The sequence below is a fragment of the Pangasianodon hypophthalmus genome, chromosome 18, assembly GCF_027358585.1.
Source record: "Pangasianodon hypophthalmus isolate fPanHyp1 chromosome 18, fPanHyp1.pri, whole genome shotgun sequence".
NCBI lineage: Eukaryota > Metazoa > Chordata > Actinopteri > Siluriformes > Pangasiidae > Pangasianodon > Pangasianodon hypophthalmus.
In genome coordinates, this window is record NC_069727.1 from 18,535,886 (window position 1) to 18,554,003 (window position 18,118).

Here is an 18,118-nt window from a genome sequence, read left to right on the forward strand (position 1 = left end):
ACTACTACTACTACTACTACTACTAATAATAATAATAATAATAATAATAATAATAAGTACTACTACTCCTGGGTCAATGGGGGACTAGTGGTAAGGCCACAGCGCTGTCCAGCCATCCATTTTCTGTATCGCTTATAGTAGTAGCCTTTATTTAACCAGGATAAAAACTCATTGAGATAAAATCTCTTTTACAAGAAGGCAGTGAAAGACACAACAATTAACACAACAACAACAAAGTAATAATAAATAAATAAAAAAACACCAGAAGGGAAGAATTTGTAGAAAAATAAAAATCAATGAAAAGAAATAGAAAAATACATAGTAAAACAGTCAAGTATCACATGAGCACCTTCTAATATGGCTGTACTCAAAATTCTTTATAAGTGCCATAAATTCTCCCAGTGAAGGGAGCGCAGTAAGTTTTAAGTGTTCCTGTCAGTTGTTCCACTTATCAAACACCAGGTCACAGGGACCTGAAGATCAGTGCATTGTGAACTGAATTTCCCCTACGGAGGATCAATAAAGGAACATCTTAACTTATTTTATCTCATCTAAACTTATCTTATCTTATCTGGAGCCTATTCCCTGGGGCTCGGGGCACAAGGCAGGGGACACCCTGGAACGGGGTGCCAACCCATCGCAGGGCAGAATCCCAGACCATGTCTTTGGACTGGGGGAGGAAACCGGAGTACCCGGAGGAAACAGGGAGATCATGAAAACTCCACACACACAGAGCAGAGGCAGGAACCAAACCCCCAACCCTCAACCCTGGGATGTGCACCGTGACCCCCACTACTACTACTGATAATAATAATAATAAATATTACTACTAATACTGATAATAATAATAAATATTACTACTACTACTGATAATAATAATAATAAATATTACTACTAATACTACTGATATAATAATAATAATAATAATAATAATAATAATAATAATAATATTACTACTACTACTGCTACTGCTACTACTAATAATAATAATACTAATAATTATTATTATTATTATTATTATTATTATTATTATTCAGAGACAGAATGGCATCCAGGTGGGACCGCCCGATCCCAGGACGCTCCTCGTGACGTCAAGACGTCGTCACCCGGGAGCCAATAGAAATCGACGCAAACCCGGAAATGCCTAGACTAGAAAAAAAGACCGCCTGGATTCAATTTGAAAAGGATACACATTGTCAGGTTAGTCAGTGTTTATTACATTATATAACGTTACAAACGAATACGGAAGGATTGCATTTATTATGTTTTACATTTATTTAAATAAGTTGTTTTTTGGTTAAAAACCGTGCCATTTTTCACTTTATATCTTTACCTCGTGGTAGTAAACACAAAGAACTAATCCTCCAACAGGGCTGTACTGAGTCACTTACTCATTATGCAGATGGATTTATCTACATCCAGTAATCACAACTCTTTTCAGGGGAAAGTAGCTAAAATGTGCTCAGACGTTGCCATGACGTATGAGACTAATTTGCATATCTGTTCGTTCGTCATGATCATTTGCATTTAAAAGGTGTTAGATATTACAACAGGAAGTAGGCACAAGAGAAATGGTTACAGATAACAGTAACTGGCTTTAATTACCTCTAAATGTAGCAAAGAAGCGAGTGTATATTGAAGAAGTTGGGAAGAGTGGTGATCGGTGGTTGGTTGTTGGGAACAGTGGTGATCGGTGGTTGGTGTTGGGAAGAGTGGTGATCGGTGGTTGGTTGTTGGGAACAGTGGTGATCGGTGGTTGGTTGTTGGGAACAGTGGTGATCGGTGGTTGGTTGTTGGGAACAGTGGTGATCGGTGGTTGGTGTTGGGAAGAGTGGTGATTGGGAACCGTGGTGATAGGTGGTTGGTGTTGGGAAGAGTGGTGATCGGTGGTTGGGAACAGTGGTGATCGGTGGTTGGTTGTTGGGAAGAGTGGTGATTGGGAACAGTGGTGATAGGTGGTTGGTGTTGGGAAGAGTGGTGATCGGTGGTTGGTTGTTGGGAACAGTGGTGATCGGTGGTTGGTGTTGGGAAGAGTGGTGATCGGTGGTTGGTTGTTGGGAACAGTGGTGATCGGTGGTTGGTTGTTGGGAACAGTGGTGATCGGTGGTTGGTTGTTGGGAACAGTGGTGATCGGTGGTTGGTTGTTGGGAACAGTGGTGATCGGTGGTTGGTGTTGGGAAGAGTGGTGATTGGGAACAGTGGTGATAGGTGGTTGGTGTTGGGAAGAGTGGTGATCGGTGGTTGGGAACAGTGGTGATCGGTGGTTGGTTGTTGGGAAGAGTGGTGATTGGGAACAGTGGTGATAGGTGGTTGGTGTTGGGAAGAGTGGTGATCGGTGGTTGGTTGTTGGGAACAGTGGTGATCGGTGGCTGGTTGTTGGGAACAGTGGTGATCGGTGGTTTGTTGTTGGGAACAGTGGTGATCGGTGGTTGGTTGTTGGGAACAGTGGTGATCGGTGGTTGGTTGTTGGGAACAGTGGTGATCGGTGGCTGGTTGTTGGGAAGAGTGGTGATCAGTGGTTGGTGTTGTGATGTGAGCTGGAGAGCCGTATCAAGTGCAGGACAGTCACTAATGTCTGTTCAAAAAGTCACTAGATTTTTTTTTTCTAAGCTTGAAACGTTAATGTTGCTAAAGGGGTATAAAAAGTTACAAAATCTAGTCAATATGCTGGCAAAACTGAAAGACCATAGCATATGATTTACATAAGTTTCATTCTCATTAAACCATTCAATGAGCCAGTGGGTGGGGGTGGGGTCATCCTGCAAGAGACCACTCCCATCCGGATAGAAGTGGTTCATCGTAGATAGAAGAATTTTGTACTTATTTGCAGTAAAACTTCCCTCTAAGAGCACAAAACCATGGACCCAAATCATGACAGCAAAATGCCTCCACAGCATAACAATGACACAGGTTTTTCTTTAAAAATTGTCAACCGTCTCTTTGTGTAAGGAGCGTTTACGCCTTCATTAAGCCTCTGATCTCACCAGGCATTTTGGAGGTGAAAGTAGTGACAGCTCTGTCTTTTGTCGGCTAAAACATGCCCACCAAAAGAGTCCTTTTTTCCCCAAATCAAATGATACCTGCATGTTCATATTTTATAGATGGGCTATGTTATGTACAAGCTTTTGTTCTTAAGGATTTGAAGCCTGGATGGAAGAACATATTGTTAGTTGTCCTGCTTCACTGAGACACCATTCCTGGGCAAAGAAAACATGATGTACAGTTGTTTGGAAATCTTAGAAACTGCATTTACATTCGGATGGATAATACGTTTAAGGGAAAAACAGTAATTCTGTTATAGAGTAGAGAGTAAATTGTGTGCTGGACAGGCTCCAGATCCACCACGACCCTGGCCTGGGTAAAGCAGGTCCTGAAGATGAATGCATAAATAAATAGTAAATTGTAGCTGATGGACTCAGATGTAACTAATTGCGGCACATAGACTCCGTTTCCTGTCACTGCCTCAGGAAACACTGTATCATGTATTAGGTATTTGTTTGCAGTTTTTAATTACTCGACTTTACTGAAGGAAGCTAAATGAATGTAACTGCGGATGGGATAATATTCATTTAGCTTACTTCATGGGAATTTTTTGCTGCTTGGTCCATCTGCTCATTATTAATTTGAGAGATTTGTTTACATAAATGAACAGAGAGCTTTGTGGTTTATGGGTAGCATGAGAAGATGCTTCATTTGTCTTATTAATTTCACAAGAGAGAAAAAAAAGAGGTTGGCGAGGTAACACCTGTCTTCTAGCTGTTATAACGTGAGTGATAACAGGAACTACTTTGTTTCATGGATGTTCCGTAACAATAAGCATGACTATAAATAGATAAAAAGCATGTCAGCTTTTAATCAATAAAAACTGGAAAGTACTGTTGTATAAGAGGAATGAAAGACTTTGGGATGTGCTGTTGTAATAAACTTCAGAGTGTGTAAGAGTAACTTTGGGTCCCTTGATTATTTTCCTGCAACAGCATACCTCATTGTGTTTTATTCCTTACTCATAATATAGCCTACATCTTTTATTGCTCTGTTCTCACATGCGATCACTTTGTGAGACTTTTTAAAGCTGTCTGCTTCCTTTGCTAATTTATTTGTAGCCTACACCAATCACTAGATTCATAACTGATTCATAACGTTTTTTTGGGAAGCTGGTGTTAGTTTCTTATTGGTAAGATAAATAAAATATAATTGGTAATATTGGCCTATATCTCAAGGTGTTTAACGTTACACATCTCTACTTTATTCATTTCCAAAACACAAATGATCATTGTCTGTCAGGGTATATTGCAGATTCATTGCATATTAGACATTGCTGATATCTGATTACATCAGCCTTAATTGGTGTATTTTGCTTATTTCAAGTGTTTATTTATAGAAAAAAGCAAAATTACCTATTTAGAAGATGATTTAAATCTTGAAATGAGGAATAAAGTCTAGAAATAGGCTTAATAATCCTATCTCGTTTTCATTTTGAGAGGTCAAGCTGTAATAGAAAGCCCATAAATCCTAATTACAGCATCAGAAAGTCATCATTTGGAACTTGAGCCAGTTGAGTGTACGTCTGTTTACCCTTTGAATGCTTTTGATTTGCTTACTATGCACCGTTTCCCCACCAGCCCTCGTCAGTTGGCCTTTAATTGGCTTCACTTGGCCAAAAATGCTGCTATATCCCCTTAAAAATTGGATGATTGTGCAAGAGAAGTGATGCAATTTAGAGTAAAACATCTTGGCTTTGCTTATTGTAGATATAACCAGGGCTACATGGTGTACTTATCACTTCTGACTTTTTAACTTGCTTATTTGTGCTGTTTGGCTGCCAGACGTGCGCTGAGCTGAGGCTAGGTGACTGGCACTGCTTATGCAAGCAGAGCTGCACAAAAGTGGACAAACAGTACATTGTTATGGCACCTTTATAATCCACCTTTGCTAGCAGTCAAGCTACTGGTCCGAGGTGTTAATGAGTGCTCTGCTGGCAGCCATCGTACGCGGCACTTAGGAGAAGAGAGTGAGCCTCCCCCTGCTTTAGTTTGCACTGATGGAGGTGGCTTGTTTACCATGTTAGAGAGCGGCTGACGCCAGCTTCCCCGGGGACAGCACAAGGGTTAATTGCTGTTAAAGTGGTGGTGTTGTCCCTCTCTCCTGCCCTGATGCTCCATTAGAGCTGACACTAATGAGGCAGTGCAGGGAGGACACCCTAGAGCTGGGGCACCAGGAGAGAGAGAGAGAGAGAGAGAGAGAGAGAGAGAGAGTGATGGAGGAACTGTGTTTAGCAGAGAGCGGCTAGGTCATAGATCAAGAATGTGCCATAGTGATGGGGAGTGTGTGTCGGATGTGTGTAACTGCTTTCCTTTAATTGGAGGTTCAGACAGGGCTGATGGCCTACATATGGTTTATCATGAGTTCAATCGGGCAGTCTAGTTGGTAATATTTTTAACATACATAGGATTAGGGGTGGGCGATATGACAGAAACATCAAATCATGATACATGACATTTCTACAACACTCTATACTGCATGTATAGCAATATACAGTCCCCTCCGAAAGTATTGGAACTGCGAGGTCAATTCTGTTGTTTTTGCTTGGAACAGAAGACATTTGGGTTTGAGATCAAAAGATGAATATGGGATAATAGACCAGTTCAGCTTTTATTTCCTTATATTTACATCTAGATGTGTTAAACAACTTAGAACATGGCACCTTTTGTGATTCTGATGATTGACTTGGCCAGTCTAAAACCTTCTCCATTGTGTTGGAAGTGTGTTTTGGGTCATTGTCTTGCTGCATGATGGAGTTTCTCCCAATTAGATTGGATGCATTTCTCTGTAAATTGGCAGACAGAATGGGTGCGTATCAATCAGCTCTCTATGTTGTGAATCAGTATATCATGCACGTGAGTTCGGGCGCCGGTAAGGACCCTGGCTCACTACACATTGGGACACTGATGACTCAATTTCTGGCGATGTGACTACGTACTTACGTTGTAAAACGTCACCACTGGCATTATCACCAACAGGCAGGACTGATATCTTTCTGACATTATGTCTCATATAGATTAGTTAGCTTAATCACATACGTTTCTGTCATGGTACTTGCTAGTGGATGCTACACTTAAAAGTCGTTAGACTCAAGCAAACCATATACAGAATGTCAAATAAAGTAAAAATCGCTAACGTAAGTGATCTTTTTCAGAGCTATAATAACAATAACAAGCTACGTACATTTGTAGACGTTGGCTGAGAGTTTGTCTGCCATTTTTTTTGAGCTGAGAGGCTTCAGAAAATATGATGTCATTTCCAGTAAAGGAACATAGTGAGCATCGATGCTCCCTGGTTTTTGCGGTGCATTGTGGGATTTTTTTTTAGGGCGTGAATGTTCCAGTGCACTTAAACTGGCCGACTCCCTGATCAGAGCCCTGACTACTGAACTAGGGAGCTGATTGAGACGCATACAATGTTTCTGTAGATATCTGAATTCATTCTGCTGCTACAGTCATGAGTTCCATCATCAATAAAGATTAGTGAGTCTGTTCCAGAAGAAGCCTTGCAAGCCCAAGCCATGACACTACCTCCACCGCGCTTGACCGATGAGATCGTATGTGTTGGATCATGCGCAGATCCTTTCTTTCTCCACACTTTGGCCTTTCCATCACTTTGGTATAATCTTGGTTCCAGAACTTTTCTGGGTCATCTCTGTGTTTCTATGTGAATTCCAGTCTGGCTTTCTGATTCTTACTGCTGATGAGTGGTTTGCATCTTGGCCTCTATATTTCTGCTCTCAAAGTCTTCTTCGAATGGTGTATTGTGATACCTTCACCCCTGCCCTATGGAGGTTGTTGATGTCACTGACTGTTGTTTTTGGGTGTTTCTTCAAATCAGAAGTAGACATTCAGAGCTATTAATTGTTTAAGCAATCAATCAGTCTAACAGGGCACAGCTGGGCAACAAGAAACTCCTGTCAGTCACATGTTCCAATATTTTCGGTCACTCAAAAAATGGGTGCGTTCAAACAAAAGATGCCGTGTTCATAAGGTTAACACATCTATATGTAAATATTAGGAAATGAAAGCTGAAATTCTGATCTATTGTCTCGTATTCTTCTTTTGATCTCAAACCCCGATGTCTTCAGTGTACAGAAAAACAAAAGAATTGGCCTTGCTGTTCCAATACTTTCGGATGAGACTGTATACTCAAATACTTTGCAATACTGGGAAAAAAAAAAATAAATAAATAATGTAAAATCTTATCTATGACATGTTTTCATGTCTAAGTTACATCTCCACTAAATTTGAGTGACAATATCTTGCTTCAAGACGCGCAATGAATCACAATGTTCAAAAGTTTGTTTTTCATTGGAAACTGGTGCACATACAGTCAGGTCCATAAGTATTTGGACAGTGACACAATTTTGGTAAATTTGCCTCTCTACACCACCACAATGGATTTGAAATCAAGCAATCAAGATGTGATTGAAGTGTAGACTTTCAGCTTTAATTCAAGAGGTTTAACAAAAATATTGCATTAACCGTTTAGGAATTACAGCCATTTTTTTTACAGAGTCCCTCCATTTTCACAGTGCATACATAGAAGTGTGAATAGCCAATCAAAATCCTGAAACATGTGGCCAGTACAATAAGATTATGATATGAGAAATTATCTAAGGAATAAAACACTTTGGAGCATGTTGTTACAGGAGAATAATCCACATGCTGATGGTGGTGTGATTTTTATTTATTATTATTATTATTTTTTTTACCACCCTGAAGTTTTCCTGTAACAGCACATCCCAAAGTGTTTTATCCTTCTTGTACCATAGCTTTTTGATGAGTACCATTTTTTTTTTAGTAATGAACATGTACTTTTTATCCAATTACAGTTACATGTTCTGTCACCTGCCTCTCTTTTTCTGCTTCTTGAAATTAAAAAGACAAAAAATGCAACTTATCATGTTACCAAGAAACCACACATTGCAATGTATTTGAAAACTTAAAGGAACAGATTTACCTCTGACTGTTACAAAGCACTGACACTGGAGACTCCTTCCATAAATAATTTTTTACATGTGTGTATGTAAAGTCCTAGTGTGAGTTATTACTTTAGAAATGTGAGTGTATTATACTGATAAGGGCATCAATATAATACTGTGATTTGAATTATAGCCAGCACTACTGTCAGACCTGCTGTTATAGAAAAAAAATCAATGCTAATCATAGCGATGTAGCATAAGTAATAGTAACAGCGACAGGCCTAATCAAGTTATAAAGTGCTAAGAACATTAGATATTACTCAGGACATTGATCAACCGTAAGAGATCATATAATATCCTCACGGTCTGTTTCGTATTTTTCAGAATATTTCAGAATAAAGGAACCCCCTCCCTGCTCTGGAGACAGCACCCCCAGCTGGACAGTCATGAGTTTTTCTCCGAGCCCGTGCGTTCCTGCAGGCGTGCGCAGCATTCAAGAGCAGCGGGAACGTTGGGACAGGAAGAGGAAGCGGACAGGACGAGAACTGGTCCAGAGCGAACAGAGATACTGCGAAAAGCTGGAGCTTATCACCACAGTGAGGCTTTGACTGCTTCTGTACTTCATTTTAGCAATCACGCAAAAGAGATTTGGTCTAAAATTTGTTTAAGAATTTAATGGTTTTGTGCTGAAATGTAAAAGTTGCACGAAAATACAAGTTATTACTCGATATCTCGGAGTTCCACTCATCTATGCCTGAAAGTAGTACTCCTAAAGTTTCTATTTTACTCTTGAGTGATTCTCGACATTATCACACAATTTTCCTTCTGTGGTTTCTAACTCACCGAAGGCCTTGAGCACATTCAATTTGCACAGCTCATTTTATTCCTAAATGACCTGAGAGCACTGCAGCTGTTTCTGTATTTGTCATTGTTTCTGCATGCGTCATAACGATTAATATTTGAACCTGGAGAGTGAACACGGTGTACCGCATTATTCCTCTTGTTTTGCAGCGTGTTATGTTAGGTAAGTGGCTGATTATTAAACCCCACGCACATTTTTATGAGAATCTATATATTCTCCTTCAGGTTTTCCCCTGCCCTTGGGTCGTGTTGAATTAGTTATGCGCCTAACCTTTTAAAAATAATTGAGGTGCCATTGATGCAAAATGCTTTCCTCTGTGTCTCAAGGGTGTGCTGGGTGTAAGGTGACACTCACAAGATGAAGAGTTATGAACGAGTGGCATCGGAACGATTTAATTTTCTCCTCCTTCTCGTCTCTCCATCTCTTCTCTAGTACTTTGTGGAGATTCTGAAGGCCAAAGGAACCCTGAGGCAGGACATTAGAGAGAGCATCTTCAGTTCAATTAAATCAATTCATTTAGTAAACCAGTAAGTATCCTTTCAATAATTAACTGCATATTGCTGGGTGTGTGGGTGTGTGTGTCTGAGAGAGAGAGAGAGAGAAGGGGAGAGAAAAAGATGGTGGGAGAGAGAAATGGGTGTAGAGAAAGGCAGAAAGAGATGGAGGGAGAGAGATGGTCAGGAAGAGAAATAGACAGGGAGGGAGAGAGAGAAAGAGAGAGATAAATAGGGAGTGAGAGAGAATGAAAGAGATGTATAAAGAGACAGATAGATGGACAGAGACCAAGAGAGAGATAGACAGACAGAAGGAGAAAGATCGAGACAGCGCAAGAGAGACAAACAGAGAGTGAGACAGAAAAAGAGGGGATCGAGAGAGAGAGACAAAGAGAGACAGACATAGAGCGAGAGACATACAGATAGTGAGAGGCACAGTGAGACAGAGAGAGAGAGAGACAGACTGACAGAGAGAGAGAGAGAGAGAGAGAGAGAAGACATAGTGACAGACAGGGAGCGAGAGACATACAGTTAGTGAGAGACACAGTGAGACAGAGAGAGACAGACTGACTGAGAGAGAGAGAGAGAGAGAAGACATAGTGACAGACAGGGAGCGAGAGACATACAGTTAGTGAGAGACACAGTGAGAACGTGAGACAGAGCGAGACCCACAGATAGTAAGAGCGTAAGAGAGAGAGAGAGAGACAGCGTGAGATAGTGCTTAAAGAGAATGAGAAGGTTGTGAGTATTAATCGAGGAGTGAAAGTGAAATGAAGTTTGAAAACTCTGAGTCTTATCTCTGTATTGTGTAAAGTGAGATCAGGAATCAATGAAGCTCCTGCGTTTAGGCTTACAGCTGCACTTTCTCCTAACTGCACTCCTCTGCTCTAACACGCTCACTATCACTCCCATTCTTCCTCATAATGACTGGCACTTATGTCCTCCAAGCAGCACACATTGATTACAGCATGTTTTAATAAATGCTGATGTTTTGAACAGAAGCACATGCATTTTTCAGGGACATTCCAACTCTCTTTACCAGCCTGTTTTTTTTAACCCTCCTGTAGCAGCTTGAGCTTCAGAAAGCAGCTTGTTTGCTACGAGGCCTGCTGTTTTTAATGGGGGCCGGAGCTCTCAGTACTCATTTATGAAGTCTAGTTGTGACTTGTGTGCGGGCCTTTCGGATTCTCTGCTTGAGGGAACCTCGCTTCATGACAGCCGGCCCAAATGAAAAGCCAGGCCAGGGAGAAATGAAAGAACGAAGATGAAATAACACAACGGGAGGAAGAAGAAAAGCTAGCTTGAAGTCCAGTCTGAGCATTGATCTTCCAGGGTGGGTAGAACAAACTACCAAATTAACTAAACAAGTGTCAAGAAGTCGCTCTCGTGAATGCTGGATTTCTCTGTATGGACTAAGGAGCTCTTGTGAAGAACTGTGAATTTTTTGATGTGGTGCAGGTTTAGTGCACATGAAAGCAACACACAAGCAGTCAAATCCCCCTCTTAATGTCCAAAAACAACAGAGAAAGAAAGCCTCCAGCTTATTTTGTGTTTATTTTTGTATGGGCTACCCTAAAAAAAAAAAAAGATATTACTCCTACCTGAAGCTGGACTGGTATTTGCCATATTTAATGACATGATCAATACAGATGCATGTCTGATAGGATCATCTGGGTTCTAACATGATTGGACGGTGTTGGGCTCTACACCGACCGTGCACACATTTAGCCTTTCAGACAACCAGCAAGACAAAACAGTGACAGCAGTGAAAGGGACTCATCCTCTGCCATGTTGATTGAGAATCATATTTGCGGTGTGAATAATGAATCACTATGAGTCCCTGAGGCTCCCATCATTGCCAGACTGACGGGCTGCAGCGGCTGAATGAAGATGGAGGGCTGAGTTACAGAGGCTGATGTATTGGATAAATTGGTACTCAGTTATCATATATCATCATTAGAATCGGTTATTGAATGTCTGCGTGAGCCGTAATGCCAGCCTCTCAATTTACATCCCCGAACAGACAGTAGGGGTTGATGAATCTGCACTTATCAGGCAGCGTTTTTAGGTGTGCATTAACATCTGATGTAGGAAAACCATGCTTTTTCATAAATTGCAGCAAAAATTTAAGTATGGTTTTAATGCAATTTTTATACTGAAGTCACACCACACATACTTGGCACTGATTTTCTCTATGAATATCATGAATGTGATATTCATTTCAACCACCCACGAGTCAAGAATCTTCGAGTTAAACACCAAAGGCTTGGTGATTATATAGTGAGTTAGATTAGGTCTGCCGGGGTTTGATTAAACTCAATGTTGGAACAGATGGTGAGTCTTGAAGGAACAAATTAAGTCGACGCATAGAGTCCACTTTAAAGTAATGACTTGTTATTAGCAGTAATCATGTCTGCATGTCATTCTAAACACTGACCTGTCAGCTAGAGAAGTATTGTTGTAACAAATATAAAAAGAAGCAATCTGTCAATAGCTGAGGGTAAAAGTGCTTCAGTGTAAATAGTTTCAGCCTCAGACACTGTGCTCTTGACTAACAGAGTGGCCGATATGTTTTGTACTCTTGTCTGGCCAGAAGTCTCAGGCTGCTATCTGATTGGCTCCCTGAACTTCTGTTCACCCGTTTCCAGGAAAAGAATCTTTTGAACACAAAAAGCAACAGAGGTGCCAACATCTACCGTTTAGCCGTAGCATTTAGGAGCCTTGTTTAGAGCCCTTGCTACATAGCAATGGGAGGTACGTGGAAACGGCAATGGGAGGTACGTGGAAACGGCAATGGGAGGTACGTGGAAACGGCAATGGGAGGTACGTGGAAACGGCAATGGGAAGTACGTGGAAACGGCAATGGGAGGTACGTGGAAACGGCAATGGGAGGTACCTGAAAATGGCAATGGGAGGTACCTGAAAACAACACTTTTCTGCCTTTTTTATTTATTTATTTATTTTTTTTATACTAAAGTAGCGCAGAGGCCCATCCACCCACATACACTACTGTTTTTGTGGCAAGATTTTTTATATTTTTTTTAACCAAATTTTTTAGCAATATTGGCAGTTCACAGCATTTAATTTGTAAAAGTTATCAGTATAAATTTAGTTTGAAGCAGTTAGTTGTGAGGTAAAATGATGTCTCTGCATGTTTGTCGATGGTCCCTGCGGAAAAGACTGTGGTAGGTCATCTGTCAGTCGAACACTCTTCCTGTGAAAGTAGCCAGGTCTAGTAGCGGAAAAGTACCAGACTCGCTCTCGACAGCTAGAAGTCCCTCTTGCAACATCACAATACATATAACTGAGATTATGAGATGATATCTTCAAGGTTTTGAACTTGGTCATGTGCTTCTGACGCTCCTCAGTTGGTATAGCTTTAATAAATTCTTGCTTTATTATCTATTCATTAACACTACTAATTGCTAAATTTATAAGCACAGTATTTCTTAAGAGTTAAATCACAATTAACCCATTATTATTAAGCTAAATTACCCATTAATAATACTGATGGACTGATACTATTGTTTATAAAGTTCAAATTTATTTTTAAGTTTATTAAGCTGATTATTTATTGTATAAATATCAACACGTTATATATTGTATATATAATTAACAAATCAAGATTCAAGATTCAAAGCATTTATTGTCATGTGCACAGTGAGGAAACCAAGTTTCCCTGAACAATGAAATTCTTTCTTTGCTGTCCACATTGAATGCCAAGATAAACACAAACTATGTAGAAATAAAAATAAAAATAAAAACAGACATGCACATACATACAAACATAATAAAGTGTAGCTATGTTACAGAAGTAGAAATATCAGACAACAAAATGCAATATATACAAATCAAATATGTGTGTGTACAGTATATATACTCTGTGTGTGTGTGTGTGTGTGTGTGTGTGTGTGTGTGTGTGTGTGTGTGTGTGTATCCTGTTAAGCGAAAGAACTACAGAAGCCCTGAACCTGAAAGTTGTGCAGTTAAAACGCTGTCATTATTTTTTACTTAATATTTCATTATTTTGACTTATTTCAAGATATTATTGTCATGCTTTCAAGTTATCTCATTATTTCGACTCAATACTTTAACACACCACAATCTATTAATAAGATTTATTAAATATTAACCTGAATATTATACATCGTCATAACTCATTATTTCAAGATATTGCGTCAAAACCATGAAATATTAAGTTGGAATAACAACAGCACTTTTTTTCACAAAAATCTTTTTGATAGAATTTAAAGGCCTTGATAAAAAGCACAGCTATCATAGCAAATCATAGTTCATAGTATCATAGTTTCTCCAATAGTGATCTCAGCCTGCACATAAACTCACATTAACCTGCTTGCAAGTGTTGAGATTGTGCAGAGACAAAAACACACTTGAATAGTAAATATGTAAAACAGATGGAACGACTGTAAATGTAAATGTGGTGCGCAAACATCTAATAATAGCTCTTATATAGGACACTGCTTGTTGTCGTTGGTAGTGAAGAAAGTGCTGTTCAGGCTGAATGATGCTCTGTGTATGGATCATGCTTCTAAATTGTGTTGTTTTATCTTCTTTTGTTTGTGTTTGCTTGTGTGTTAACTACTTAGCAATAATAATTAATATTCATCTGTCCCAGTTCTCCACGAATGAAGCCATTGTTTAGTCGAGTCTGTGCCCACCCCAGATGTCGCAACTGCTACGAATTAATGTGGATTAAGGCGACACAGAAGGAATGCTAATGTTATCTTTGGCGTCTTCCTGGTGGCCAAAAAATTTAATTGCCTTCAAAAAAACCCATAAAAATGTAATTCGTAATATCATATTTATTACAATAGCCTCTGGCTGTGAGAGGACGGAAATGGGAAGCACGGCTTTTCCCCAGCCTTTGCCCTCGTTACAACTCTCTCGGCTGCTCCAGCATCTACTGATTACGAACAGCGGCTACCTTTGTCTTGCAACTTCATTAAAATCTATTTAAATCAACTTCAACTGCAAAAAGTGTTCCTTCTTCCTGTATGTAAGGATGTAAAGTCTCAGGGAACATCATTAGAGAGCGAGAAAGGGAGAGGGAGAAAGAGAGAGATAGAGTGTGTGTGTGTGTGTGTGTGTGTGTGTGCTACCTATCTGTAAGTTTGGATAATAAGCTCCCTCACAAGCGTCAGCGCCCTCTTCCTCACATCCTTGAATTCCGTCTGCGTCGCTGTAATGTGTGTGGCAGCCGAGGCGTCTGTGTGCGTGCTCCACTTGGGTGTGTTTTGTTCCTGGATTTGTGCTGTAGAAAATGCCACAGTGATGCCCTTAGGCCCTAACCCTACTGCATTGGTCTCGAACCACTGTCACAGCCAACTGTCAGGCCTTAGTCGACGCCACACAAACACTTTCATTTGCAAACAGCTCTACCTATGAACTTTGCATAACCCCCTCGTTATTTTTCCACTTACATACGCCTCAATTTTCAAAATAGGACTCCGTTTTGTTTTTGTTTTTTTTTATTTCACCGTGGCTGTGCATGCACGATGCTTAAATGGAAGCTCCGGCACAGGAGAAGCTGCCAGGTGAGGCTGTATTTATTTACCAACAGCATCAATGCACCCATGTGTTAAATAGTGCAAATATTTCTCATACGTCTAGCGTATGTTTTCAAAGTTAATTAGTGATCTGTTGATGTGCAGATCCTTTAGTCGCAGTTAATCAAGTCAACAAAATAGATTTCATACTGACATGTTTTCCACGTCCTCCCACGTCACCCCAAACACTGATGCTTATCTACAAAGCCATAGATGAGCCCTCACCTACCTGACAAATCAAACTGCTCTGTACCACATTCCCTCGACTCCTCATCCCTCAGGACACAAGGAAGACATGCATCAAGACTTTTCTCTGTACTGAACTCTCCCTTGATGTATGAGAAACTCAGTCACTGGCTGTTTTCAAATAAAGACCCACCTCTTTTCTAAACACTTATACAAGCATGATCTAAATCTACACAATTAAAAAAAAAAAAATACCTTTGGCCTGTACTCTTGCTTTCTTATCATACAAACTCTCCTACCAACTCCTCTTTAAAAGGCTGTACCTTAATGGCAGTAGACTCTGGCTTAGATCTTGGCCTATTTGTGTGGTGGTTTGGGAAAACATTGGAAGTCGCTGTGGCTGATTTCTGCTAAACAGCCAAAAATGACAATCAGGTTTTGGCCAAAAACCGTTTTTTTCTGCCTGTAACATGCTTTGACATCTCTGCTTTAAAAAAACCGTAAATATATTTCACCAAAATGACATGCAGTTGTTTTTACTTACTTGTTATTTACATATGTTGCCAAGGCTGTCTTCCTGCAGAGATCATGTTTTGTAAGGAGCCAGTTTAACAAACATGGAGGTAAAAACCATCAGTCTGCTTAAAGATGTCTAAAACCTTGCTGGTTAAGCGTGATTTTCTCATGCAGTGAATGTCATGTTTTGATCAGGTTGCTGGATCGCTACATGCTGTAGTGAAACGGACAGTCTGTAATCAGATACTGGCTGTCAAAATGTCCGCCATGCTCCTGCGCTGTAGTCGAAATCTCAACTTTAAATGCAATTTTCACCCTTTTCACTTTAAAAATGCTATATTGTTCTATATAGATACCTGTAAAAGAAAAATGTATTTCAGTTCAGGATAGTCTGTAGTTTTTCAGAACCATTTATGTTAAAAAATGTTTCAGTTTCACCTTGTAGTAGAGCGAGAGCGGTTGTGTTGGGATTAGCGACTGTAAAGCCCTTCAGTTAGTCGCTCTGGATAAGGACTTCTCCTAAATGCTGTAAAAAGATGTTTTGTGCTCGAACCAGGACGCTGCTTGGCCATCTGGAGGACGGCAGGTTTGGTGTCGGATTTGACCAGTTCTGCCCTCATCTGCATTTCTACACTACCTACGTCGACAACTTCCAAACAGCAAAGAAGAGCCTTGCAGTAAGTTCAGCCAGACGTGTTGTTCTTTTTAACAAATTTTGAGTTCTTAAATGAGCTGCATACAATTTACAAAGCTGAATTCTCTCCATTATAGTTCCAACTTCACTGTGAATTGGTTTTGTCTTTGAAAGGGGGTCATCTATTGTGTAACTTTGTGGTCATGCCTGTCTATATACATTCATAAATATGTATTTGTTATAGATCTATGGTAATATGTGAGATTGACAGTACATCATTCTGCAGCTCTAATTAGTCTGAACTTATTAAACCTTTGGATCGTTGCTCATCAATGACAAATCTTTTTTTCTCCCATTGTGCAAAAGAAAAGAGAATTCACTGTTGGGTCAGTAATTCAAAGATCGCCACTCAAAATGATTGACGTTTGGAGCGATTAAAAAAAAAAATAACGTCACCACCTACCTGATTAAGGCTGGTGGATGACACCCTGTGCAAACAGATCTCTCTCAGGCAAAGCCCAGTGGTACCATTAAGTCCAACACTCCCGTCTCATTAGGCCTGACTTAAGTGGGCAGCCTCCGTCAATTGGCCCCCCCAAAAAAAGTGCAATAGGGAATCTTTCTATCTCTCTCTCTCTCTCTCTCTCTCTCTCTCTCTCTCTCTCTCTCTCTCTCTCTCTGCTAATTAGCTCCTCCTTCAGTATGGCACCTACACTCTGTGTATGGATGACTGATTCCTTGTTAAGCCAAATCAGGTAGCAGTTAAAGAATTATCACCACACTATGCTAATGCTAGAGATAACTACCAGACAGGCTCCTTTTCCAAACTGGACAGAATCAAATTAAAGTGTGATTCTCGAACATGTCTTAGGAAGAGAAATGTTCCAAATGTTTTCCTCACCTATCAGCCCGGAGCTGAGGCATCACTAACATCTGCTCTTATTTATCCGTGGGAAGCCTGGAGCTTCGCAGATATTAATGTCTTAATTAAGAGGAGGGATATGTCTGCGCCAAATTGACTGATTCCCATCGATTCGGGACCGAGCCGTGTGAGTTAGCATCGATTCCCCCACCAGGCCTACATGGCAGTAATTGCAGGAACACAGAGCAGCATGTTTGCCCTGACGTGTGACTCACACACCGGCAATCTGTCCCTCCAGATCACCGCTGTGTCATTGACTTGGGGTGAGCTAATAAAGGATCTCTTACAGATGCAAGGGCAGAATTTATTTTTGTTTAATGCAAGGGCTTATGATTAGCTTATTACATCCTGGTGTATATTTGTTTAGTTGTTAGTTTGTTTAAGTGACATAATCAGCCTTTTCAGCAAATTCTCTCTGCTAAGAGATAAAGATTAAAATCTGTTTTCCACACCTTTTTTTTCTTTTTAGCACAGAAGGGTCCAATTTAGTCCATAGTGAAATTAAGTGCTGACAAAACCACCGGTCTTTATCAGTAACCAGATTTGTTCTGTGTTATTCAAAATCCTGCTATAAATATATTTAATTTTAAAATTCCACACTAAGACTTTTAAATGATTACAAGTAAGTCTTATGAATTTTCGTAAATATGTACACATGCAGCTGTTTTTTTTTTTTTTTTTTTTTTTTTTTTCCTCCATGCTTTGAAATCAGCCAAATAATTACACTTACCATTCTCACAGTCATCTCATAACCCTATAAAACAACACATTTGTGTAGCAGCCTGGAAAAATCCCTCAGATGTTGCTGTGGCTGGAAACAGCCAAAGAAGATGAAAATCAAGTTTTGGCCAAAATTCTGCTTGTAACATTTGAAGCCATCACCTTTAAGATATTTCACATATTCACATACAGTATCTTGCTTAGGCTATCTTCCTGCAGAGATCGCACTGCGTAAGGAGCCAGTTTAA

At 40.0% G+C, this 18,118-nt stretch overlaps 1 protein-coding gene across 1 annotated transcript in view; it reads left to right on the forward strand.

The window, feature by feature from the left end:
• The first annotated feature begins 1,077 nt into the window (after positions 1 to 1,077).
• The window catches only part of arhgef39 (Rho guanine nucleotide exchange factor (GEF) 39), a 52,676-nt gene continuing 35,635 nt past the window's right edge, over positions 1,078 to 18,118 (forward strand). Inside the window, exons 1-4 of the mRNA XM_026922750.3 lie at positions 1,078 to 1,200; positions 8,354 to 8,565; positions 9,264 to 9,358; positions 16,151 to 16,271. Of these exons, the coding sequence (XP_026778551.3) occupies positions 8,416 to 8,565; positions 9,264 to 9,358; positions 16,151 to 16,271 (366 nt within the window). The 5' untranslated portion in view covers positions 1,078 to 1,200; positions 8,354 to 8,415. The remainder of the gene's footprint in view (positions 1,201 to 8,353; positions 8,566 to 9,263; positions 9,359 to 16,150; positions 16,272 to 18,118) is intronic.